General features: G+C 40.7%; 2 protein-coding genes, 2 long non-coding RNA genes and 1 other non-coding gene across 5 annotated transcripts in view; 2 read left to right on the top strand and 3 right to left on the bottom strand.

Annotated features, from left to right (window-relative positions):
* The window catches only part of LOC136436720 (uncharacterized), a 72765-nt gene that overhangs the window by 34722 nt on the left and 12256 nt on the right, over positions 1–25787 (top strand). The window lies entirely within an intron of this gene.
* LOC136438416 (probable E3 ubiquitin-protein ligase HECTD2) lies at positions 8–15769 on the bottom strand. The gene is made up of 27 exons (XM_066433189.1): positions 15761–15769; positions 15414–15514; positions 14477–14521; positions 13801–13912; positions 13140–13236; positions 12789–12852; positions 12628–12679; positions 11797–12227; positions 11147–11378; positions 10009–10110; positions 9644–9727; positions 9246–9335; positions 8747–8946; positions 8072–8200; positions 7513–7597; positions 6921–6998; positions 6739–6779; positions 5179–5341; positions 4220–4337; positions 3471–3706; positions 3003–3080; positions 2816–2884; positions 2427–2525; positions 1976–2025; positions 1732–1828; positions 1404–1468; positions 8–832 (listed from the first exon to the last, which is right to left on the bottom strand). Exons 1-27 carry the CDS (start codon positions 15767–15769, stop codon positions 712–714), a joined length of 3048 nt encoding a protein of 1015 aa, XP_066289286.1. The 3' UTR covers positions 8–711.
* Positions 10459–10592, bottom strand: LOC136426370 (small Cajal body-specific RNA 14). Its single transcript, XR_010754297.1, has one exon. It is a non-coding gene; the product is annotated as a small Cajal body-specific RNA 14 (non-coding RNA).
* Positions 15672–22363, top strand: LOC136436625 (uncharacterized). Its single transcript, XM_066430775.1, has 12 exons — positions 15672–16167; positions 17145–17372; positions 17541–17618; positions 17816–17980; positions 18140–18458; positions 18648–18933; positions 19278–19514; positions 19710–19801; positions 20057–20164; positions 20402–20601; positions 20751–20918; positions 21173–22363. The coding sequence occupies exons 1-12, from the start codon at positions 15944–15946 to the stop codon at positions 21423–21425; spliced, it is 2358 nt and encodes a 785-aa protein (XP_066286872.1). The 5' UTR covers positions 15672–15943; the 3' UTR covers positions 21426–22363.
* On the bottom strand, positions 20401–23155 carry LOC136436632 (uncharacterized). The gene is made up of 2 exons (XR_010756064.1): positions 22873–23155; positions 20401–22663 (listed from the first exon to the last, which is right to left on the bottom strand). It is a non-coding gene; the product is annotated as an uncharacterized lncRNA (long non-coding RNA).

Genomic DNA, 25787 nt, shown 5'->3' with positions numbered 1-25787 from the left:
AGAGAACTCTTGAACAAAATTTTATTTTCTCACTGCATAAACAAAGAGACCAATAAAGTGGTGTGTGGTAATTTCAACATTATCACATAAATTGTATCTACAAAAGTACAAATATGTACAAAAATAAAAGAATTTGAGAATATATGATACAGAACAGTCTATGCAGATGATAGTTGATGTTGTTAATTTTGTCATCAATTAAAATGTCCAAACCAATTTTTTTTTTGTAATTTATTAGGTTGTCTTGACCTACAATTCCCCCAATTCACACAAACAACCATTCAACACTGAGTTATTGTTATAACATAAACAATGTAAACACTGAAAATGGATATAGCAGCAATCTTCTGTCAAAATATGTTGCACTACTCATACACTAGGAATGTATCAACGCAGAGACTTGTGGAGAATAAATATATTCAACTTTCAAAGAGGTAAACAACAAATGCTTTACATATGCAAATGTTAACACAGCAGCAAATTGCTATCATAAATTCAAATACATATTCTTAGCAATTTTTAGAACAGTACACAGCATCTTCCTTTTCGAGATTGATACCCAACGTACTTGGCAAACTGTAACAATTTAACATGACACAAAAAAGCAACAATACTGTTTGAAAATCATATTCATACACAATTGGACTAGACCATTCGAAACATGCAACTGATTTACAATCATAAACATCTGCATATATCTTATAATAGAACTCATGTGAGACCGAATCCTTTACAGTTCTCTATAGCGGTAAGAAGTCTGTTCTTTAGTTTTTCTTCGTCCTTGTAGGAAGGCAGGAGGAGGGTGTTGAAACAGGTCATGGCTGTGGGTAGTCTGAGTGATGGAGAAAAACACAGAGAAAGTTAGCTTAAGGAAGTTAAGCTCCTTATAAATCGCTAGGCAACTCTAAGATACTAACTGGTTGGGATTAGATTCCAATAGGCCAGTTGCTTGAGTGTAACAAAAATGTGTACTGTCTTGAATGAAATGCATCTGAAAAGTTTGAAACAAAGTTCTTTTCTAAAACCTATCTAGATATTGGGACTTTAGTGGTCATAGGTACTGATTGTTTGTTTGTTTGTTTCTGTTTTATTTAGCCAGGGTGGCCCAACTCAGTGCACCACACTGCTTTGCAGTGGGGCCCTGGATAACACAATACAATCAGTACAAAACATAAGTCTAAAATACATATACATCGATACATACAAAATTTACAGAGCCATAATCCATACTCGTAGTCCATATTCCGTTCCTGTCGTAAGGTGAGGTCAGAGGTCATTCACCAACACCTCTGTGGCTGAACTTTCGCCTGATGTGTTTCTTATACTTTTCTACACATAGGCATAGCAAGATTTCTTAGATCTATAGTCCCCAAAAAGTACTTCTTGCAAACTCTTCTTTTTACCTTTCTGAATCTGATCCATGTCTCTGAACAGTGATCCTTAGGGTGGAGAGGCCTTTCAGTGGGACCTATACATGAATAAAGAACAGAAAAAAGTCTTAAAGTACATTTCTTCGTAGGGTAAGGGCTTACATGTATACTTGCCCTGAAGTATTCTCTAGGACAACTACATAAGTTATTTGCACAATCGGTTCTAGAAAGTATATATTGTCAGCTTTACAGCACTTAATACGAGTCGCTTTTTGAGAACAAAAGTGTCTCAAAAATTCCAAGATGACAGCTTTACTTGTTTTGAAGAGTTGCAACTATGTGCGACGTAAGCAGGTCTTACCCTGTCACTCCCAGTGATGAACATCAGCAGCATCTTCTTGTGTTTGTGTGACAGTGACCTCACCACTGACCACAGGGCTCGCACAGTCTTGTGTTCCCTGTGAACAAAGTAGTCCAGTCATTAGTGTGGCACACGTTAGCAAATGGTAAGAGAGTTGAAAAAAGGAATTGCAAATTTTGAGTCGCAAGCATACAACCAAACATACTTGAGGAGAAAAACTGTTTTGGAAATGTTATGTTCTTACTTTGAGTATCCATCTTCATAGACTGTAGATGCTTCCAGCCCATCAAAATCCTGCAAGAAAAAATTGAAATAATGCTAAAAATTGCATTAAACCTAATAACTCCTGTACAAGACTTGTCTTTTCCAAAGGATATAATGGGTTTTATATTTTGTAGGAATGGCCCCCTTTCAATGGTCTACTGTACGAATCAACACTTCAACTAGTACTGTAAATCACTTTAATATAGCGGCAGGAAAATATAGCGGTTGGGGGAAAATGGAGTTAAGGTCACGGCACTTAATTTTAACGGTGGGAACAAACATTACTATCTCAAATATTAGTGATCAAATATAATGTTTTTGCGTTAATGAAATTTTAGCGGTTGACCAGTAATCGTTAAATTAGCTAAGATAAGTTACAGTTAACAAATCAAGAATTACAGTATTCTGAACATTGATAACAGCTGTCATACCAGTTCAGTACTTCCACAGATGAGAAGTTCTATCTCCTCTGCTCTGAACAGGGTCAAGACTCTTCCTCCACACACCAAGTGGAAGCCTCGGGAAAAGGCCTGCAAAACAAAGACAACATGAAAATTGTATTATGAACACACTCCCTACTGTACAAGTCATCATAGACACACAAACATTGTTACAACACGAAACACAAGAATTGTCTTCTGCAAACCTTTTGTTGTAAGTCAGATGAAGTATGACTTACAAAGTATGCAGAGATAACTACCCCTGTCCAGCACAGGTTTGTAATTCTAAGGTCATCATATACATGTAAACAGGGCGTCTAAACATCTATGACAGTGACAATGAACTTCCATCTAATAATACTTGTAGTGCATGTACTTACCTCAAACTGTCTCTCCACACTGTCCACAAGCAAGAAGTTGACATACCGGCGAACAAATTCTCCTCGGTTCTGTGGTTGCATAGGAAGAACAAAGGGCTAGACAAAACCGCAATGAACAAATAGTACAGCAAAGGAAACCTCAACACCAAGCTTTCAACAAATTCGAACATGTCTATACAGTATGCACCTTGTTGTTGACTGGGACCTCAGATCCGTTCTCTATCAGATCAACTGTCTTCACATGGCCAAAGGACTCGTATGAAACCTGTTGGGAACAACACAAACACCAGTTAAATAGACAAATGACCCAACAAGCAGGCCCAACAAAATGACACTCAAAATATATAATACAGCTGGGTTTTAGATTTTACATACGATATATACTTCATGCACACTCCACACTCTATATACTTCATGGACCTAAAATAAACTGTCAAGTTTCCACTTCCTGCCACAAACAAATCAAAACTGTACCGTGTCCAAGACAAAAGGTACAAAACCTGAAGGTACTGCTGCAGTACCAAGTTCACCTTCTAGAAGGCCCAAAATAAACATTGACCAAATTATAACTCTGAAAAGACAAACATACAAACAAATCGACAATACGTCCATTACTCATGGAGGTAAATGAAGGAAATCTAAAATCTTTTCTGACCTGGAAAGTATAGCACAGGTCCATCTCTACATCTCCCTCATAGTTTAATAGTTCCTGTAGTCCACTAGCCAAGGTCGGCTGGATGTCCTGTAGGTCAGCCAACTCTAGAGTCTCCCCCTGAAGTTTCTTGTACACAGTCATGGGGAAATGCACATCAAGGATCACACCATTGTAGATGGCTAACCCCAGGATGATACCCACCAGCTCAAACTCCCCATCTGACTCAGGGGATTCCCCTGTAACAAGAAAATAGTACGTTAAATTTGAAATCTCAACTCTCAAGCTTGAGAGAGTTCTGTATTTGTATAGTTGAGAAAATTTAGCCCTCTGGCACAACACACTTAGCCTGAGTGTCATCCTGCAATTTACTAGTAGTTAGTTCCAGTGGGGGGAAAGCCTAGAACTAACTAGGATGACACTCAGGCTAGAACACACTAGCTTCGCTTAAAAAAGGTGGTCGCTGATTGATTACATCAAACAATTTGGTGCATCAAATGCCTGGATATCTAACCCAAGCTATCTAATGGAAAGACCCTAACCATACTTGATTGTATCAATTTTTACTCTAAAACATTTTGAAAAAAAAATTTCTTTAACCTTCTCCCTGCTGCCTAATTATATAACATCGTAACCAATAGGGAATTGGGTCCCAAACGGCTACTTCAGTGTGCTAATTGTAAAGAGAATAAGACATCTAGTACTTGTAAATGATAATGCTGAAACTTGGAAGTGTTAGAACTGGTGCTCACCATTGATCCATAGGCTCCTACTCTCCTCTAGGTAGACAAACATGCCGTAGTTAGGGTCGAACACAGACTCTGTGATCATCTGGAAAAACTCCTTCTGCAGACCACCCATGTCCAGGCCCTGTCATCACAGCGAAATGGAAAAGAGCATTTCCGGTGACTCAAAAGCTAATTTTCCACTGGTCAGGACAAGGACAGACTGTAATGTACAGTAGGTACAGTTTCAATGTATTGTTGCCAGTTATGGACACAATCAACAACTTGAGTCAGCATTTATGCATCAAGCACTTTTAAAGGAAACCCAAGCAATATTAGGGCCCGAGAATTGGATTTTGAAAGTCATTTCTATACATGATTAGTTTATATAGCGACGTCCATCATGCAAAAATACAACGTCATTGTGATGTGAGAACTCACTAAAAATAATCACCAGGGTTTTTGTAGGCTCGCGAAACTAAGGGAATCATTGTACAACACGTTTATGCAGGTTTTAAAATGCTCAAAGTATGAAGTTATTACGCATATTAAAAAGTGTTAGTTAATGTCACTACATACCATAACGATTTCAGCATTTCTTTTATTTCCATATTTTGGGCCCTACTAATACTATTGTTTGGTTGGCTTTACTGTGCATGCACAACTATTTAACTAAAATGGAACAAAGATGGTTAACTATGCAATGACCTTTTACATGTACATCATGAGGTGACCTCTGACCTCTTCAACAATGCTGTCTCAGTTAATTTTGTCTCCAGTATGCCAAAAATGGCAGGACAGATGATTACGTCAAACATCACAGACAGCATTATCAATAAAGCATTCTCCAGTTGTATTGGATGAATCATTATCAATGGCTGCAGTATTGGGCAAAAATGTTCACAGTGATTTTAAGTTCGCGGTGAAACAGTCGACGCAAAAAACGCAAATATAAAACCACCGCAAACATTTCTGAATTTACTGACCTGCTCGCCACCACCGATGTACTTGATCTTGAGCGGTTTCTTGAGCTGGTCCTTCTTGAGCTGCACCTCGGCCAGCGTGTCCTGAATCAGCTGGTCCCTGCGGATCTCCAGCACCAGGAAGGGACAGGTGGCCGCCTGGACACCGTCCTCCAGGGATGCTTCCCTGTGAGGAGATGATTTGCTTGTTTCACATGATCCCCATTAAACTACATATAGAATACAATACAGTGTATTCCGCATCACCCGAGGTACCAGCCTGACCACGGCTCATATCGCCCTGAGGGTGATACGACCCGTGGGAAGGCCGGGACCGAGGGTTATGCCATACCCACAAAAAAAACAAAACACATTTCAATGCAAAATACGCCAGAAGTTGAGAGAGTTCTGTGTCCTTGAACAAAAAAAGTTGTACCAACATCGATTCCAGCCTCCGAATCCAGTATTTGAATTTTCGACAGCGGCGCAACCGGCGCACTCGAAATGCATTCTAAATATTTTATGGAAGGCTGTGTGATAAAAGTAGTACCCTGTGTGATAACCCAAGTTATCGCCCAGTCCAGAAAACCTGTATCAAAGGTTTTTCCAGCCCAGGTATGACAAAGATATATCTATCCTTCCGAAAATAATTTCATCAGGTTGGTAGAACATTGCGTCATTGACTGGGAGGGGGCCAAAGTAATAGACAGAGAGGACAACAGACGCATTCGTTGGATTAAAGAGGCAGTATGGATCAGGAAGTCATCACCTGTGATGAACCGAGACGAGGGGGGATACAAGCTCAGCCATATTTGGGATTACGTTCTCGCCGCAAAAGCGCCACCTACATCGGCTACTTATAGCGGTGAGAAGCAGTACTCTAGTCAGAAGCTCTGAAGAAGATGTCTGACAGACACCGAAATGTCAGCAGGTGAGATTACCTGGTTGTGCTAAGTTAAAAAGTTAAAATCCTCCCACACCATAATTGATGTATAGGGCGGTGCCCATCTCCGTTTCATAGCCCTGGGGCCACACTGTGGTGCAATCACTGCAGCAGGGGGCTAGTCCACTGGCAGTGGAGTGTGTTTAACTTCCATACTGTTTCATAAGTATGTACCATTTTTATAAAGTCTTTGGTATGACTCAATGCGCCTCTTGTCCAGAGGTGCCCTACGTGGGACTAGAACCCCAGTCCTTCTGGTCCAAGTAATTTGAACCAGATGTGGCATAGTAGCAAAGGCGCAGACCACTACACCACAGGGACACCCCTGGTTGTGCTAAAAGAAACTCCAAATATCAGATATATCTATGTTTGATGAGTAAAAGAAGCGGAGGCGATGCTTATATCAGAACTTCAAAAACTACAGTGTACAAGTGTCTTTGCCTCCATCCCACTTTAGTCATAAGTTCTAGTCAAGTTATTTTTTCCCAAGTCTTTTATCTAATTTTCAACAATGCTGTCTCAGTCAATTTTGTCTCCAGTGTGCCAAATATGGCAGGACAGATGATTACGTCAAGCATCATAGACAGCAGTACTGATCACTAGTTTGGAAATTATCAGACGCTTCATCACAGAGTACTTACTTGTTTAGTTGGTTGAGGTATCTCTGAGCTTGATTCACTCTCTGAAATAGAGTTTTTGAAACTTAATGTTGTTCAGTGTACATCAGACAACAAAATAGAATGGATGAAACTGACAAAAGATCAACATCCATATGGAAAAATCACTATATGGGCTTTCCATCAGTTGACATAGATATACTTACTGCCTGATGTAGGATTGCATTCTGGTACTCTTTCCTCATCTGCACCACAGCATCAAAGTGTAGGATACGGACCTTCAACTGAAAGATACAGAACATTTTTAGTCTAAATCTGTCCTGTATAGCCACAATTAATAGGAATTTGTCATCAAACTAAATAAAGAACTCTTTAAAATAAGAAAAAGATGTGAGATATTTGATCAATGCCTGTAGATATAAGTACTTTTTGTGAACATTTATAACTGCCAGACTGTATAATACTACGGTTTATGAACCTAAATTCCACTTGTCATGAGTTTTAGTCAAGATTTTTTCAGAATATTTCATCTTAATTCAATGCTGTCTCAGTTAATTTTGTCTCCAATGTGCCAAATATGGCATGTCAGATGATTACGTCAAACATCACAGACAGCAGCTTTACCAGAGTACTGACTTTAAGTTTAGATTAAAGATTTGGTAAACAAAATTAACAGGCTAACTCCTGAACTTGTAGGCACATTATGATCAAACAATGCCTCTAGATAAAGTACTCTTTAAAAATTATTTAAAGGAAGCTGATTTCATCTTTTGTATGTACAACAGACATTAGACCTACCGATGGGTCTAACAGGTAAGGAAAGTCCAGCATGGAACTCTGGTTTGAAGTCCAGTCCCCATACTCATGCTTGTAGTCCATTTTTCTGAAAATCATAAAACAATATGTGATTACTTTCGTGAGACAAAAAAAGAACTGAAACAAGGAAATACTCAATACTCATAAGTTACCCAAGCAACTGGACAAGTTTTGAAAACTGTCAAATGTTTCAGATAGCATCTACTGTCTTTCATAAGTGACTGAGAATGCATATGAAGATTAAGATGAAAGACAGTGGATGCTTTCTGAAACGTCTGACCGTTTTCCAGTTGTCCAGATGCTTGAGTGACTTTTTTAGTGGGTATCTCATTACATGGATGTCTAACCTTCATTGGCAAAACAAGAAAATATGTATATGATTTTCATACAAAACAAAAGTAGACAGAGGTGCATAAGGGAAATATGTTTTGCATACATTATGCAAATGAGGTAATCATTAGCATAACGCACATTCCATCGTATTCACCTTTGACAAAAAAGTAATCATTCTATGAATGCATGTAGAAGATCTGTATCTGACCTGGCCAAAACTGGGCAGTAGAAGTCAGACAGAGGCAGAATGGCCTTTCCTCTGGAGCTGTGAGCACGACTGTTGGCGAGATGGAACACGGACAACGTCCTAGCAACATCCAACATCTGGTCCCTAGCACTGGAGGAATGGTCAAGACATTAATCTATCATCTGTGAATAGTTTCATCAGGTTGGGAAGTCAGTGGATAACACAGTTCTTTGTACATAACCAAGTGTTTTTTTTACCTAAGTTGAAGTTTTGATAACCATCTGTCACCTTCTTCAGGGCGATACTGACTCAGTTATTTGAGAATCTTCATGTGCTATCTTAACATAAATTCTAGGCTGATGAATACATCCAGACATTTCACACATAATAACTTTAATATAACAAAGCTGTATCAAATATCCAATTAAGAACCATCATGGTCATCTGAATTTTGAATATATGGCAAACAAAAGCTTGAGAATTTATACAAATCTACCTAGTTTGCTAATACTAATACTAGATGATTCATTCAATAAACTAAAAACTGGTACATTTCAGACATCTTGAAAATCTGTCGGGATATGCAGTTTGTAGTCCTCAGTACAAACCTGGTGTGTTACACCATGAGGCGATCTCCCGGTATGCAACACAAACAAACAAACAAACAAACAAACAAACAAACAAACAAAAACCCACCCCTTGTCAGGATGTAGAGACTGCACCAAGTGAGCCTGGAACAGCTGTAGGAAGGTCCTGAAGTTGGCCTTGTCGTATTTCATGAGCGCCCGGGCCAGCTGTGAACGTGAGGTGTGGGGGAGGCTGGCCACTACCTGGCACAGCTTGTGCAGCAAGGCTGGCCTGGTCTCCATGAGGGGGTTTTCCATCAGAAGGATCAGCTGAAAACAAATACAGAGTGAACATTTAGAACTGCCAGTGTACAAAACTACAGTGTACAAATCTCAATTCCACCTTAGTCATGAGTTTTATGCATGATTTTGTCTGAATATCTTATCTTAATTTTAATAAAAATGCTGTCTCAGTTAATTTTGTCTCCAGTCTGCCAATATGGCAGGGAAGATGATTACGTCAAACATCATAGACAGCAGCTTTACCAGAGCACTGACTTTAAATTACAGATTTGGTAAACAAAATTGACAACAAATCAAATCCTGAACTTGTAGGTGCATGAACATACCTGTGCAATCTCGTTGGGCTGTACACTTGTGCCTCGTAACGAAGACAGGAGGATCTCTACTGCATTGGCCATCGCAGTCTTGAAAGTTTCCTTAAAAAGAACATATCATCAATCTCAAACTTCCTTAAGAACACTGTCTTACTAATAATTAGAAGATCTTAATAAAGTACGCCACTTGAAAATTTCAACCGATGATCAATAACATAGTCAAAAAGCTTGCAAGGACTTTGTCAATTTAAAAACTTTGTCATCATCAGGCGACATACTTTCGCGGCGACAGGGTTATACCGTCCCTTACAGGGTGACATACCCTTTCGTTGGCTGTCATAAAAGACGGGGATGCGCCAGGTCTATTACTGTACTAGCAGGTAAAAAAAAAGGTATTTAGAATGTCTTACCTGTGGTTGCAGGTTGCATAGTAGATGGTAAGCTTTCCTGAGGGACTCCAGGTCAATGTTCACACCACTGTCAGACTCAGTATGCTTCAAGAAGTAAAAAACAGTCTTACTTTACTAAAGATTCAGTAAAAGCATGGTGGACGAAGTATGAATGCTGTCTCAGTTAATTTTGTCTCCAGTGTGCCAAATATGGCAGACAGATGATTACGTCAAACATCATAGACAGCAACATTAATAAATTACTGATTCTTAGATAAAGATTTTCGCTTTATTCTAAAAATCATACAATAAATTTTAGAGGGGCTAAGTTTACTAGGAACTTCATATTACAATTGGAGCTGAATGAAAGCCTGTTACTTCCTCACCTTGAAGCTATCATTGAGAGCCTGTGATGAGGTGAAGACTGTTCTGATTGTGTTGAGGAGGAAGGACGGGTCCCCAAGCTCCCTGTACTTATCCACTGTGTCCTGGGAACAACACAAAATTGAAATTGTTTAACACTTACTCTTTGGATAGCATATTATAGCAGCATTTTCTAAACTAAGTGACATAGCAGCTATATCAACATGACTTAACAAGTTCAACAGAAGCAAAGGTAGAGGCAAGGATGTAAAAGTTAATTTCAAATACCCATCTTTGCTAGGATGCTTTAACATCGCTTCATGTTACATCACATACAGCAAAGTTGAAAGTGAAGGTCATCATCGAGATTGGTAATCTCTCAGTTCGAAAATGAAAAGTCATAAGATGGTGCTGAGGTCTTGACACAACCACGCCCATCTTCAGACTTAAACTAATGTAGGAAGATGACGAACAATGTGTGAGACAATCGCACAGACAGTCTAACCCTTCAGACTGGCTGTCGGCACATCCCACTGGTACCTTGTTCTATGTGGACATAATAACAGTTGGCAAAGGCTTCAAACCAACCACTTGTTTTGATGTCCACAATATGACACATGCATAATTAATATTATCAAAGAAGAATCAAGCATCATACAGCTAACATTTAAAGTTAACCTTTAGCACACAGAAGTAGCCGTTTGGCACCCAATTTCCTATTTGTTACAGAGTTAGGCAGCAGGGAGAAGGTTAATAAATTAAGCATGTAGTTGCTAAATTCCTGCAAGAAATCATGAGTTGTTTTCTTCAGCATTGTCAGAGATACTGAAAAGCCATAACTACAAGCCTTCTAACTTCTCTAACACAGAGTCAAAGCTATTGTAAAGAAAAAAGCAAGCAAAGTGCTGAATCAGCCTGATTATGCTATGATTTTGACATTTTTGTTGACCCCAAAGTAATAAATTAATCAATGATTCAAAGATTGGCTACTTTTTTTGTAATAAATCAAAGATTCATTGTTTGGTTATTAATAAACAATCATTTTGGGGTCAACAACAAAAAATGTCAAAATGCTCAAAAAATTAATCTAAAAAAAAATCACTTAAGCTACAACAAAAGAATACTATCACTGAAACAGTTTTAAGGTAAACTGTCCCCCACCTGAAGCATGGGCAGTGTGAGATGTGTGAGTGAGAACTCCCTGATGTCATCTGAGGACATCTCCAGCATACACTCCCTCTCAAACTCCTCCAGCTCGGGCGACTGGTCACTAAGGCACTCCGCAGAGGACAGCAGGCGGGACGGGCTGGTGGTCAGACTGGACAGGGAGTTCAGACCCTCCTCCTGATGAACACTCTGGCCAAACGTCAGGCTGCCCGGTCTGCTACCATTACTGAAATGGGGAGGGGGGCAGGTTATGGTTAATTGGCTTTTGAACCATTGTTATAAACAGTATAGTTTCATATTAGACAGATATCTTATTCAAAAAACCGTTCATGTTATCAGTCACAAAAGTAATTCATAAATCAATTGGTAGGCAATATTACTTAAGATACATAATTTTGCTGTAATAGTTAGCACACATATAACATGAGGTTTAGTTTTTCGGCTGTCTCAGTTAATTTTGTCTCCATAGTGCCAAATATGGCAAGACAGATGATTACGTCAAGCATCATAGACAGCAGTATAATCAATAGAATGTAGACTGTAAAATAATAAGTTTAGAATGAATTTCCTAACTTTGACTTCCCAAAATGTGTAAAACATCAAATTTGTAGCAGTGCATGTTGGAACAATGCTTTAGTTCCTACCTGTGGATAGACAGTGCTCTGGGTGAACCACCCAGAATATTCTCCATACTCCCACTTAGTTCCCTACTGCTTCCAGTCAGCCCATTCTTGTCCAGTGTGAGTTTATTCAACACACAGTCTGTACTAGCCCTACGTCCACTCCAGCCATCATAGTTAGTAAAGGAACCCCTCCTCAAAACCTCTTGTCTGAGATTTGAATGCACCTGTCTCGAATCTGCCACTGAGTTCAGCGAGGTAGCAGCTTTTAATACGAGACTGGAATGTGATGCTATGTTCAGTGTTTTAGAGCTGGAGGACAGCAGTCTTGGTTTGGATGGCTTGTTTGGAGGACTTGTTTCTTCCGGAGTCTCTTTGAAGAGTCCCAAGAAAGGACTGCATGAGAACATGGTGTGTAGGAATGGCTTTGGTCTCCCTTTCTCTATGTGAAAAATCTGGAAACAAAAAGTGTTTTGTGGGTATTAGCAAAATGTTTTCATTCCAAATCACATTTGCAACTCTTATAAACACGAATCTACCATATTGTGTAAAGCTCCTGAATGCTTTGTGAGCAACAAATCTTGTGTGTGAATGTCTTCTAAATGTAAATATTGTGGAAAGCATTTAACAGTCTTACATTTCGTATTACATTTCCCAGGTGGTTTAACTTTTAGTATGTACTGCAGGCTCTGTATTGTAGCACTGCAATTAAGCTTTGGGCTACACTGATGTACTTTAAGTTTGTCATCTTATGTATCTAGTAAACCAGCTCATCATTGAAAATGTAACCATTACAGATGAGAAGATTTAAATCACACTGATTGTGAAAATCAAAGGCAAAAATTGAATACATACATCTGATGGTAGTGGTCTGTCCAAAAACTTCTTCATGGAACATAGGTATGGCCTGTATGGTAAAAACAACTTGTAAGCCATTCATAATTGTAAAGATAACAGATAAAAATACATTAAAAGTTGTTGAATATAAATCAACAACCAGGATGTAACAAAATCACCTTTGTCTTGTGGCAAGCTCTATGCTGATCATTGCTAACATGTCTTTTGGTACAACAATGTGCCCTGGAGAAACAAAATATCAATTGTAAAAATTAGGTCAATTCAACACTCATGTACAATAGATATACCCAAAGCATGTAAAATTTCCCAATAAAAATGCTGTTATTAAGATCATGATAAACAACATTGAACAAGAATAATGATAAAAACGACAGTTCGCAACAGAACAAGCAAGTTAAGTAATACATACATAGACAAGATTTTTGTTGCACAATAAACTACATAAACTGTATAATAATTTTTTACAAGTATTTAATGTTATCAAATTTGTATGGCAATGTACTGTTTACCTGGGCAAGAGTGGCAAAATTTGTTCTTGCATTTCTTGTTCCCACAACCTTCAGTGAGCTGGTAGAAATACCTCTTCACCAACTGTTCAAAATAAACCTACGACAAAGAAGAGGAAAATTCAAATCGGGAAGGACATGCTCTGGGGTAAACACTGATTAATTACACCATAATAATTCATCTATGACTTCTATTGTGTGAGCAAATGTATGCTTATTGTTAGGAAATATCACTTTGTAAAATAAACACAAGTGATTTATAACAGGTCTACATGTGATATACTAACAGCACTTTGATTTATTTTCTTATGCCCGATTGAATCTGCACAAAAGCTAACTTTGATTTATTTTCTTATGCCAGATTATATCTGCACAAAAGCTTGTTGCTTAGGTACTAGTAATAGTTGTCTTTGAGACAAAACCACAGATGGGGGCTACGACTAGTATACTGTAAATGCATTTAAGTTTGAGGTGATTTGGTTTTGTGGTAGGGAGAAAATGGAGTATTCGCGGTACTTTTAAGTTTGCGCTTGAAACAATAGCATAAGGCGAGCAGGCAGAAGGTAAAACAAGCATTTTTGCGGTAGTTTAAGTTCATGGGGAAGAGCATAAAACCACCGCAAACTTGAATGCATTTACAGTATTCCAGTAGCTTGGTGCATACTTTAGTAGCTGCCTCTGCTGTGTGGGGTGTCTCGTAACTCCTGAGGGGGGCAGCCTCCTGTACAGACAGGTTACTGTCTGACACCGCTGCCAGGTTACTGGAACTTAAGGTTCTGTGGAACAACACAGCAAATTATCAAATGTACATCATCATGATATGTTTGTCATGCAAAATGCAGCTTACAATAAATTTCGCATCACTGACAAAACATGAAATACAAGGAAGCTACCGGCAATACTCACAGCTTCTCACACGTACAAATATAGGGTTTTCTTGCAAAGAAGGAAAAATGTTATACTGTAATTCTTTACGATAATACAACGCTTGTTTTCAAGTTTACAAAAATGATTTTAAGTTTTACTCAGACTACTACTAGTAAGTAAGAATTGACATGTCTCCCATGCGTATCTCAGTGAAATTGCTTCCCCACAATGCCATGTGGCAGGTAGGATGATTACGTCAACCATCATGGATAGACACAGAGGAGTTTGTCGTCACTTTCAGGAGTTCCCTGACTGTTCTGCTGGCATACTGGCAAAGTTGAAACTTTGAACTGTCAAATTATTCCTACACAGACTGTTAATGTTATGGTACATGTAGATCTGATACTGTGATAGTCCTAAAACAAAGAAAGGTGTCACATTTAAATGAAACAAAAAAAAGATCCTGTACTTACTTGGTTTTGAGATTTGACAGCTGTACCAAGCTACTGGATTTCTCTCTGTAAAAAAGAACAACAAAAATGGTCAACACCACACTACTGGAATACTGGCTTAGTTGAAGAACTATTCCAATGAAACGTTCTGAGGGATCAGTGCCTATTTTCTTTACATGAAACCTTATGTGCCAAACTGCCAGTGCCTTACAAGAAACTGTTGTATCAGCTGTTTGTGTCCTCATTTTTCCCACAAGTGAAAAATGAGATGATTACGTCAACAGGGCTCGAAATTCAGTTTTGGGAATAGGTGCACTGGTGCACCCAACCTAAAAAATTGGGTGCACCAAAAATTTTTTGGGTGCACCACATTAAATAAAGTAGAATGTAACTATTGTAAGCAAAATCTAATGACAAACCTTACTGTTCCTCTTAATGCGTGTTTGGCATGTGATCGCGGCACGCAGTTTTGAAGCTTTTAAAATCCAAATTAACTCAAATTCTAACATCAAAATCTTAAACAAGTACTACAACAAAGATTTTATTATTTTCTTGCATTTAGATGTCAAGAATATGCTGTCTACTAGTGTGCAGTGATACCTTTACACATCAAACCGTACAAAAATATTTGGGTGCACCAGTGCACCCACAGTAAAAAATTAGGTGCACAGCTCCAAAATTGGGTGCACTGGGTGCACATGCACCCAGTATTTCGAGCCCTGGTCAACCATCATTGACAACTAAACAATTTCTTTTGCTACTTTTTTTTCAGAGTCTCTTAATGTTATATACGAGTTACGCTTGTCTTCAAGCTCATTCTCAGTCACTGATGAATTGAAAGACACTGAATGCTATCTGAAATGTCTGACTTTTTAGAGAATCTATCTTGTTGCTTGATTTATTTTGTATTATGTAATATAATAGCTACAGGTTTAGCTTGTGGAGTTTGTTCATTCACCTGTCCAAGTTAAGTCTAGCCAGGGAGCCTCCTCCCAAGTTCTTCTGCAGTCTGGGCTGGCTGATAGGTCTGGGTAGGGAAGGGAAGGAAGAACAACAGATCTAAACAGCGAGGACATATAACACATTCTTGATAATTTTGGATAAATATTGGGCATAGAGAGCATTGTCATGTCACTCATGTGACAATGTAGTGTCCATCATATACTGTAAATCCAGTACGTCACTGCACATAATTTTAAAGATGCTCTATGTAGGATTGAGCGCCAAAATTTTGAATATTGTGAATATCAGATATATAACAGATATCTTGATGTAATTCTCATTTACTATCACTTTTCAACATACTTCTGTCATCATTTCATATTTCTAACGTATAATAACGGATAACAAACAGTCCGCTCGAGGTGCGCTCTTTCCGCGACACCACCCGGAAGTAGACAGCTTCAAAACTCAAAAAGAAACGGTTTTCGGTCGGGAATCTTCGGGAATCTTGCGTGACGTCATGATCCGCCGAGTCTCTGAAACAAAATGGCGGACCCATGCGGGAGTGAGGACGATGGTGCTGGCCCGAAGCGAAAGCGTCGCAGTAAGCAGACTGATTCCACCACGAAAAGGAAGAGGCAAGCAAGAGGAAAAACGCGTATCCTCCTGCTCGAGTCGTATCAAGACTGGAAGAACATAAGGGAAATGCTCAAGGAGAAGACAAAGGAAGTTTGGACAGACTGTGCTGTTGCTCGTCTACTGATCGACAGGTTTGTGGAGTTTGTATTTATACAGTCATATTTTACACATGTGCATTCGTTCAATTTACGCTATGAGTTGCACCGATCAACCTCGACTTCTCGTTTATGTCGAAAGTGATTTGCCTAGATTTTATTTTCGTATATGTCTCTTTCCCGGAGGCCAGATAAATACGTAAACAAGACGGGCGCCCCTCTGCACCGCACTTACACCAAAATGAGTCAGCGGTGCATGGTAAATTATGCGTTCTTTACCCAGTAAATCCTACTACACAAGTTTGATCAATTTCAGTTTGTACCGTCGTATGTTATAGCTAGATGTAGAAATGCATTTTTGTGGCAATGGGATGGGTAAGAATCAAAGGGTTTTCGAGGCGTGCACATGAGACATGCGGCCTTTGTCATTCTAAATGTCAACCATTTTGAGCGCGCTGTTTGTTACTCTGTTGTGACGACGACCGAACCGTGCATGGTTCACAACTCGCCTGGATTTCCTCGATGTTTATTTGTATTTATATTTACATGAACTCTACATGACACCCGATGAAATTTTATGCACATTTATTCAAAAATTGTGCAATATATTACTAGACTGTAGTGGGTATTTTTTTCTGTTATCTCTCGGTAATTTACCATGTGGCACCAAATCTGTGTGTATGTGTACTTTGATTAAAAGTTCAGAATTTCTGACATGTATATACAAATTTTTTTTCATTTAATATTGAAAGTGGCAAGCTATATAATGGTGCTGTGCAGCAATATATGTAGGTGCCATGGAAGAATATGTGGAAGTTTCTGAATGTTTTGCTTCACCTTAGAATAGAGAAAAGTTTATAGAAAAAGTTTCCCTGTGCTTCAAAGATGTAAATGTTGTACATACAAAATGGTAGAGAGTTGTAATCTTATAACCAGTGCCTAATCCGGGTATAATATTAATAGTGTTACTCAATTTCCATCTGATAACTTTCAGTCACTATTTTTTCTTACAGCTATAACAAGCACAATAACAACGAGGACAAGCCCAGGTCACCTCACAGCCCCCCAGGCCCAGCAAAGACACCAAGCCCACCTCACAGCCCACAGTCCACACCACAAACCCCAACTCACCAGGCAATGATATCCAGTCCACAGACAGTATTACAGCCACCTGACCTCAATGCTGGTCATCTGTCAAGTGTTGCTTCAGACTCCGAACATGACAGAACTACTTCTGTTCTGTAAGTATTCAGAAAAGTATTTCATATGGAATAAATTTGCTTGATGTTATTGTGACATATGTGTGTAAACCATAGCAGACTGATAGTGCTGTATATAAGGTGGGAGAACAATACATGTATCTCTGCTAAGTCAGCACTCATCGTGACCATGATACATCTTTGTTGCAGGGGTGAGTTTCGGTGGCTGTCAGAAACAGATGAGGATGATGTGGATGACTCTGATATGAATGCCTTAGAAAACAGTCGGTAAGAATTCTTTATTACCCTTTTGCTATTATTGTACTAATTTTCCTTCCTCATTCCCCTTATTTGTTCTTTGTCTTTTCGATGTGTGATTTGTTCAAATTGTTGAAGCCTCCACACTGATGCATACTTGGAACGCATGACATGTGATTTTGTTTTCAAGTTTATATTTGAACATGTATTTGTCATGTTTCCTCAAGGATATCTGTGGAGTACTATGATGAAGAACGTGGGGAATGGATAGATGAAGATGAGATGATAAGTGACGCTGGGGAACTGAGAGAAGGTGAAGATGAGGACTGGAGTGAGGAAGATGATGACTGGGAGGAGTGTGATCCTGAGTGGGTTCCCCCGGTGAGACTAAGGTGTGTTCTGAGTTATCATAGTGTCCTGAGCGTGTATCATTTTTTTTATATATTTACGTCCTTTCTTAATTCCCATCATAAGTTCTGCCATGGATGATTATTTCGTTTTCAAGCCAAAGACTTCTTCAAAATATCTTACTTCTATCCAATGTGTTGTAGGTCTTCATACAGAAAGTTGAATGAAGATATGAGGACACTTCCCATCATTACTCCTGAGGAGGAAGTCTTTGCGCATGACCAGTCAGTGGCAGAGGGAACAACAGAAGACTTCCAGTTTGAGACGCCAGAACAACTTCAGATAAAAGAGCCAAAGGACCTTGTGGGCATGAAGTGTAGCATCGTCTACACAGAGTGTCTGCTTGCACTTGTGCGGTTCCTAAGGTTACCGTACAACATATGCAAGGAAAAAGGATGTTCCAGCGAAGTCACTCCAGAGCCAACAACAAAGTCAGTGGGAAGTGGGATCATCCTGACATGGGTAAGTCTGTTGTTTATAGACATACATATTTACTTATGTAGTCTTTGTTCAACTTGTCAGCATGTCCTTACTAATAGCTCATAATGTGTTGTCTGTTTCCCCAGCATCAGTCTTTTGGGGTTTAGCTGTATTCCAACTTAGATGAGGTGTTAAACACGTCATTACATGTCCTATTGTCTTGTCACTCAGAAATGTGCAGAAGGCCATCCTCAGGAGAAATGGTGCTCCCAGCCCAGATTCAAGTACTCGATGCAAGGAGGGGACTTCATGCTGGCATCAAACATCCTGTTGTCGGGTAACAACTACAGCAAGGTAAACCTCATGTTCAAGTTCATGAACATGGGGTGTGTTGGCCCGTCGACATTCTATGCCATACAGAAACAGTACTGTGTGCCTGCCATACAAAAGTACTGGGAAGAAGAGAACAACAACATCTTACGTGACTTGAAGAGAAGGGACAACGTTGTTCTACTGGGTATGTTACTTATTTTGATAGTAAGACCATCATCTGAAAAATTATATATAAGCCATCATTATTTCTATGCTGTGTTTATGCTGATTGTTGTCTTTGTTTTGTTGCAATTCTGGTAATTATTATTATTTTGTACCTGAAATTGGGCTGTCATGGGTTCCTCCAGTCCACATTAGCTTTACTTATGACTATGACAGGAATATCACTTGCCTCGTGGCTATTCTTTTTAATGTGTTTATGCAAATCTATCCTATTAATTCCCTCATGCATAGCATTCAAGACATGTAATATTAAAATAGATTCGTTGAATGATAATGGCTAAACAACATTGCTCCTATTCTACACAGGAGATGGGCGTATGGATTCCCCTGGACACTGCGCCCAGTATTGTACATACACAACCATGGACAACGACACTAAGGCGATTGTGTCAGTGGAGGTGGTTGACAAGCGCGAGACACAGAGGGTATCTGCCAGGACAGAGAAGGCAGCCTTCCAGAAAATGATGGGGAAAATGGAGGCAGAACGTGTCCCTGTGAAGGAGGTGTGCACTGATGCACACCCCCAGATCAGTGTCTTAATGCGTAAGTACAGTGGGACTTTTGATGTATTTTTCTGTTGCATGATGTCACTTTTCTGTCTTATGTTTGCGTGCAATGACAAAACTATGGCTATGACAACCGTGACAGTTATTAACTGAATTTTGATATGTATCTGTGATAACAGTCATTTGCAGACAGGACATTAAACAATCAAAATACAATCTTTCTCATAAACAGGTCCTGACACAGGAGAGTATGGGAGGAAAGGGATCTTCCACTCTCTCGATGTTTGGCATGGTGCCAAGAACATCTTGAAGAAGATTGTGGCAGTAAGTTTTTATTTGTCATCCTTTTCACTCACATGCAGTAGCAATGGCATGATCAACATTTCAGAAGCAATATTACATCCTTCTATTTACTTCTGTTTGTGTCCTGTGGCACAAGAGTACGCAGAAGTGCAGCGACATGACTGTTGTATTGAATGAGGCACAATGGACTTGCTGGAGGTATTCTTACTAAGAGTGAATGAGACAACAAGACATGCAATTACAGCACACTGTTTTTCTCTCTTTTTATTGAATTAGGCTGGCCAAGAGAAGGGCTGCACTGAGCTGAAGAAGTGGGCTAGCCACATAGTTAACCACTTCTGGTACTGCTGCCAGAAATCTGGGAGGGACTTTGAAGTATTTTTGGTGAGTTTTGAGTTTTAACTCTTTGAACAGAAAACATTTTATATCTTGCCATCTGTTGAATAGATAACTACAGTCAAACTTGTCTAAGATGACCACCCTGGGGACCTATCTAAAGTGTGGTAGATAACTTCATTGTTTGCAAATGTTAATTGACTGTTCATGATTGAATTGTGTTTATGTTTTGAGGGGACCTTCTTCAGTGTAACAAGTAGTAAAATATGAGCTTCTTGTCACCAGGCAATGTGGGCAGGTGTGTTGAACCATGTCTGCAATAAGCACACATGGACCCTGGGTGGGTGTTATCACGACCCCATCAGTGAGACCGAGGTCAGGACCACAACCTGGCTTGTCTCTGGCTCTGCACCCCACCAGAAGCTGGCAGCCATCATCCTCAACAAGAGATGGCTGAAGACAGCCCACAAGTTTCTGCGTTTCAGGTGGGTCTGATGACATATTTAGATACAGGTTTTGATAAATATGCCTTTTTTGTCATAGAAAGGGAAAGTCATGTATTCTTATCAAGTGTTTTCTGGGGCAAATGTTTGCTTTGCAAAGAAAATCATTTTCATTTGCTGCTTTGTTCTAGGCTGACATCTCATCTGGAAAGTTTCCAGAATCACATTTTGATGTATGCCTCGAAGAGGTTCGCCTTCAGTCCGGATGTGTATGGGGCGCGCTGTCTGTTGGCAGCCATCGACTACAACAGACACAAAGACCGGCCGGTGGCAAAGAGGAAGCGTGATGGAGAAGTGATGTATGTGGATGTGTTTTCTCTCCTTATCTGACTTTTAATTGCACTTTCACACCTCTATTTATACTCCCACTTACAGACTATTCCTAACAGAAGTCTATTGTAGACTTACATTTTTGTCTGATTTCAATATGCAGAGAATGTACATGTTTGTGTCTACATGAGTTATCTATAAGTTATTTAACTAGGTTTTTGAACACTCTTTGAAGTGGACTTGAAGGTAACTGAAATCTACTGTTACTACTTTATACCTTTAGGCAGCATAGGTCCTTCCAGAAGAAGTCGGACAGGTGGACCTATTACAACGTTAAAGTGCCCAAGGACTACAGCTACATCCCAGAGCTGCAAAGCAGGATTGTAGCGGAGAGGATCGACTCAGGCAGAGGCATGAGCCGAACGCAGCCAATGTCCGAGAACGACCCAAGGAGGCGGGGTCCACTGCCAAGGCACCCTCCACCACCAACAGCTCAGCTTGTCGAGCAGCACAGGTCAAGGATAGTGCAGGAATAGTGTGTAATGATCTTATTTATGTCATACCTGGACTGGGATGATGTTTTATAAGTGTTTGATACTGGTGTTTGATGCCGGTGTTCCAGACCGGATGATAACTTGGGTGATCAGACAGGCTTCCATACAATATTTGGAATGCATTTTGATTATTTTACTTTTTGATTAAGCGTTGTATTTCATCTGCGAGATGTTTTACCATGCATGTTATTATGTTTTATGGTTTGTTATGTTGCCCCCTCTGCCCCCTGTCCAACTGAAATTATACTTAAAGTACAGTATACAGTATGAAAATCCTGTTTGAACAGCAAATGTATTTGTATAAACTTCATGAGATACTTGTATGCTGCATAGTTAGAGTCAAGACTCCTCTCAGCAACATGTTCAAATATACTGGATATACTAACACTGCTACTATTTGAAACTACTTCTATCACACGTTTATATTCTATTTAGCAAAGTACTAGTTCATGTTTACATTCTGCTCAGTAATGAGCAGTTGGCTGTAACGACTGGTATTATACAGTATAAAAATCATGTTTTGTTTGAACAGCAAATGTAATTACTTTTTATATAAACTTTGTGTAAACATACTGGATATTACAACTGCTACTATTGAAAACTACTGCTACTATGTAGAACTAGAACTTTGTATAAACTTCATAAGATACTTGTATGCAGTATAGTTAGAGTCAAGACTCCAGTTCAAATATACTGGATACTACCACTGCTACTATGTAGAACTAGAACTTTGTATAAACTTCATAAGATACTTGTATGCAGTATAGTTAGAGTCAAGACTCCAGTTCATATATACTGGATACTACCACTGCTACTATGTGGAACTAGAACTTTGTATAAACTTCATAAGATACTTGTATGGTGTATACAGTCAAGATTCCACTCGGAAACATGTTCAAATATACTAGATACGAACACTGCTACTATGTACAACTACTTCTACTTCACGTTTATATTCTACTTGGACGGAAGCCTATGTACTGGCCATGGGGGTCAGGGAACCGTCGCCTGATTTTGCACACACAGCAACTAGGGATGACCCTTCTGTTCCCTGCCCCCAGGCTCCCATGCTGCCATAAGATGAACTGTCTGTATGCAGCATGTCTGTATTCCTTGTTGTCTTGCCCTGGCTCTTGACTGTCCTCAAGTGCAAACACATCGTTTCTGTATAGCCTTGCTAGTGTAAGTATCCCAGGGTCAAGGATATGCAGATCGATGTCCTGAAAGAAGAAAGTAAAGGACTGATAAGCAATGAAATACTTGGAGAGCTATTCTTAGAGAGATAGTATTGAATAGAGATGGTATTCTACTTGTACATCGTAGCAAAACCTCGTTATCAGATCCCATCCGCATGTTTCTTGTTAAAAAGAAAATGAATATGGGTACATGTACGATCAAAACTTGTGGATAAACAGACTTGATGGCTTACAGGTAATTCTGAAGTGCAGCTGTCGCGTCCACCCCCACAGCACACCTTTTCCACGTCGGACGGCATGTCCTGGCAGCGGCCACAGGTACACCACTCGGGGGGTACGGCGTTGACGTCACCGCCGCCACCTGCCCCGCCGCCACCTGCACCGACCGCACCCGCAGCGCCACCTGCACCGACGCCACCCGCAGCGACACCTCCATCGACTACACCCGCAGCACCACCTGCACCGACGACACCCGCAGCGCCACCTCCATCGACTACACCCGCAGCACCACCTGCACCGACGACACCCGCAGCGCCACCTGCACCGACGACACCCGCAGCGCCACCTGCACCGACGACACCCGCAGCGCCACCTGCACCGACGACACCCGCAGCGCCACCTGCACCGACGACACCCGCAGCGCCACCTGCACCGACGACACCCGCAGTGCCACCTGCACCGACGACACCCGCAGCGCCACCTGCACCGACGACACCCGCAGCGCCACCTGCACCGACGACACCTGCACCGACGCCGTCTTGGTCACCTCCACTGCTTTCTATGATGACAGTGATGTCTAGTATCAGGCCTGGCTGTCGCTCCAGGACCTTGTACAAAACGTACTTGGCCTGAGCTTCCGTCATCCTGTCTATCTTCACCTTAGATAAAAAAAAGGAAACTTTACAACGCTGATCGCAAAGTAATGTGTATATCATGAATTTATCTATTCAGGGTTATTATGTATCCAATTACTAAGTATTGTAGCCAAAGTTACCTTCGCGTTTTCATTCCGTCTTGATCGTATTTGCTCGATCCTCTCCCTGTCCTGTTGCCTCATGATAGGAGTGTTCCGCCTTCTGTTGTTGCGCCTGGCTCTTGGAGCGGGTGTCACGACAGGTGCTTGAACAGGTCCGGTGACAGTTGGGGTTGCCCCCTCTGCCCCTTGTCCAACTGAAGTGTTCCGCCTTCTGTAGGTGCGCCTGGCTCTTGGAGCGGGTGTCACGACAGGTGCTTGAACAGGTCCGGTGACAGTTGGGGTTGCCCCCTCTGCCCCCTGTCCAACTGAAGTGTTCCGCCTTCTGTAGGTGCGCCTGGCTGTTGGAGTGGGTGTCACGACAGGTGCTTGAACAGGTCCGGTGACAGTTGGGGTTGCCCCCTCTGCCCCCTGTCCAACAGGACGACCCCCACTAACCTCATGCTCTGACATGTCGGAGTCGGAGCTGGAGGAAGAGCTGTTGCTCAAAGACATGTCCGCGGTCACGTCACTCATCAGCCGTTGTACTAGTTCTGCTCGATCAGGTGATCGTGCCGGGTCCAGCCGACCGTCATGGCTCAGGTTAGAGGGGGCATTACTCGTTGCTAGGCGTTCCCCCCTCCATCGCTGGAACAGTCCTCCGTGCACCACATCATCACCATCGTCGCTGTCACGCACCACAAAACCACCGCTACCGTTAGGCACCACATCACTAGAAACCTGGATAAAGGAACACAATGCATCATATCGTTTTTATGCAACCTAGACACGTTTTCCAGCTTTCTTTCGGTAGTAGAGGAATGTGATTGACATCTCGACGACAAATGCCCTGCTTATGTAACATAGCGTACATATACTTTCGCTCGTGATGACATACTTGCCACAAAAGTTACATACAGATTAGCCCACCGTAATTTCTCAGAAACACCGTCAACCGATATCCTCTACCGAAATAACCACCGGCTATAGGGAGAATATTTGCCAGGCTTTCACTTGCAGGCTCCTAGGATGGCAGATTGGACGCTCTCTCCGTAGCCGACTCTCTTAGCATACTCTTCACTCTATTTGGCCAATTTCTAGTTTTCAATTTTTCTCAAGAGATATTTAATTAGTCTGAAATTGTATTTTCCATACGTTGGTTTGGGACACAGTAGAAGAAAGATGAAAAATACATATTACGCTTGCAGAATCGGCCATAGTTGTTTCAATTAGCACCTTTGCTTCCTTTCAAATTCAAAATAGCAAAGGAATGCGCTCGTTCACGCGTCCTTGGTTCGCGTTACAAAACGAGCGGACGGTAACATTGGATGTAAACTTTCCATTTTCTCAACAGATGTTTAGTGATCTACACATTCAGGAATGTAATTTCCAAACGTTGAATTGGGACACAGAAGCAGAAAAAGTGAAATAAAGTACGTTTGCAATCAGCTGTTACATTTAGCACCTTTCTTTCAACAATAGCAAAGGAATCCGCTTGTTTACGTGTAACAGTTAGGTTAGACTACGTAGGCTTGACGTATTAGATAGGAACCAGATGTAGCCAGACCAACATTGTGGTAAGAAAAATAAGATTGTACACGAGGAAGACGGAAACATCAGATAATATATTTGTTCTATATTGTTTGGCCTCGATGAAAAACGGACGTTTGACCGAACGTTTTCAAGGTCCATATGATCCAATGTAGCCGAAGAAACAACAACAATATCGAACTTTATGCCCTAAAACTACTAGTAAAAGTAAACCGTAGTAAAGTAAATGATCAGACATGTGTTACCTCGTCATTTTCTGACTCTGATAATGCTTGGAACTTCTCCCGTGCTGCGTTGGCTGCTCGTCGTTTGGGCCGTCTGTCCATCTTCACAAATAAATCGAAGGCAGGCGATCACGAAAACCAAGACGAAAACAAGTAAACAGCCGGCAAAATCGGAGATCCCGCGCCACGGTAAAAATAGAACGGGTGAAAGGTCACGGTAGACCACGTGACTAATCTCCGGACAGGTTCGGGCAAACTCGGACGTAATCGGATATATCCGGAAATTTGAACAAAGATGGCGGACGCCCCGCGCGCGCGTGCAGCAACAACAAAGTCCCCAGCTTTCAAACGCGCTCGCATGGCGAAATATCGCCCAACTGCCTCTTCCTGACTGGTGATATGTAACATGGTAGGGTTTATT

This window comes from Branchiostoma lanceolatum, chromosome 1 (genome assembly GCF_035083965.1).
Source record: "Branchiostoma lanceolatum isolate klBraLanc5 chromosome 1, klBraLanc5.hap2, whole genome shotgun sequence".
Classification (NCBI taxonomy): Eukaryota; Metazoa; Chordata; class Leptocardii; order Amphioxiformes; family Branchiostomatidae; genus Branchiostoma; species Branchiostoma lanceolatum.
The sequence above is the reverse complement of the archived record's forward strand: the minus strand, read 5'-3'. Positions and strand labels throughout refer to the sequence as shown.

What these genes read in the sequence shown, in the direction of transcription:
- LOC136438416 (XM_066433189.1), bottom strand. An exon ending in GCTAGACTTAACTTGGACAG is followed by an intron (nt 14,522 to 15,413) that starts GTGAATGAACAA and finishes TCTTTTTTACAG; the next exon opens with AGAGAAATCCAGTAGCTTGG. An exon ending in AGGTCCCAGTCAACAACAAG is followed by an intron (nt 2,885 to 3,002) that starts GTGCATACTGTA and finishes ATGCAACCACAG; the next exon opens with AACCGAGGAGAATTTGTTCG.
- LOC136436625 (XM_066430775.1), top strand. Translation starts at nt 15,944, where the DNA reads ATGGCGGACCCATGCGGGAGTGAGGACGATGGTGCTGGCCCGAAGCGA. An exon ending in GTTCCCCCGGTGAGACTAAG is followed by an intron (nt 17,981 to 18,139) that starts GTGTGTTCTGAG and finishes AATGTGTTGTAG; the next exon opens with GTCTTCATACAGAAAGTTGA. An exon ending in GGACAACGTTGTTCTACTGG is followed by an intron (nt 18,934 to 19,277) that starts GTATGTTACTTA and finishes TATTCTACACAG; the next exon opens with GAGATGGGCGTATGGATTCC.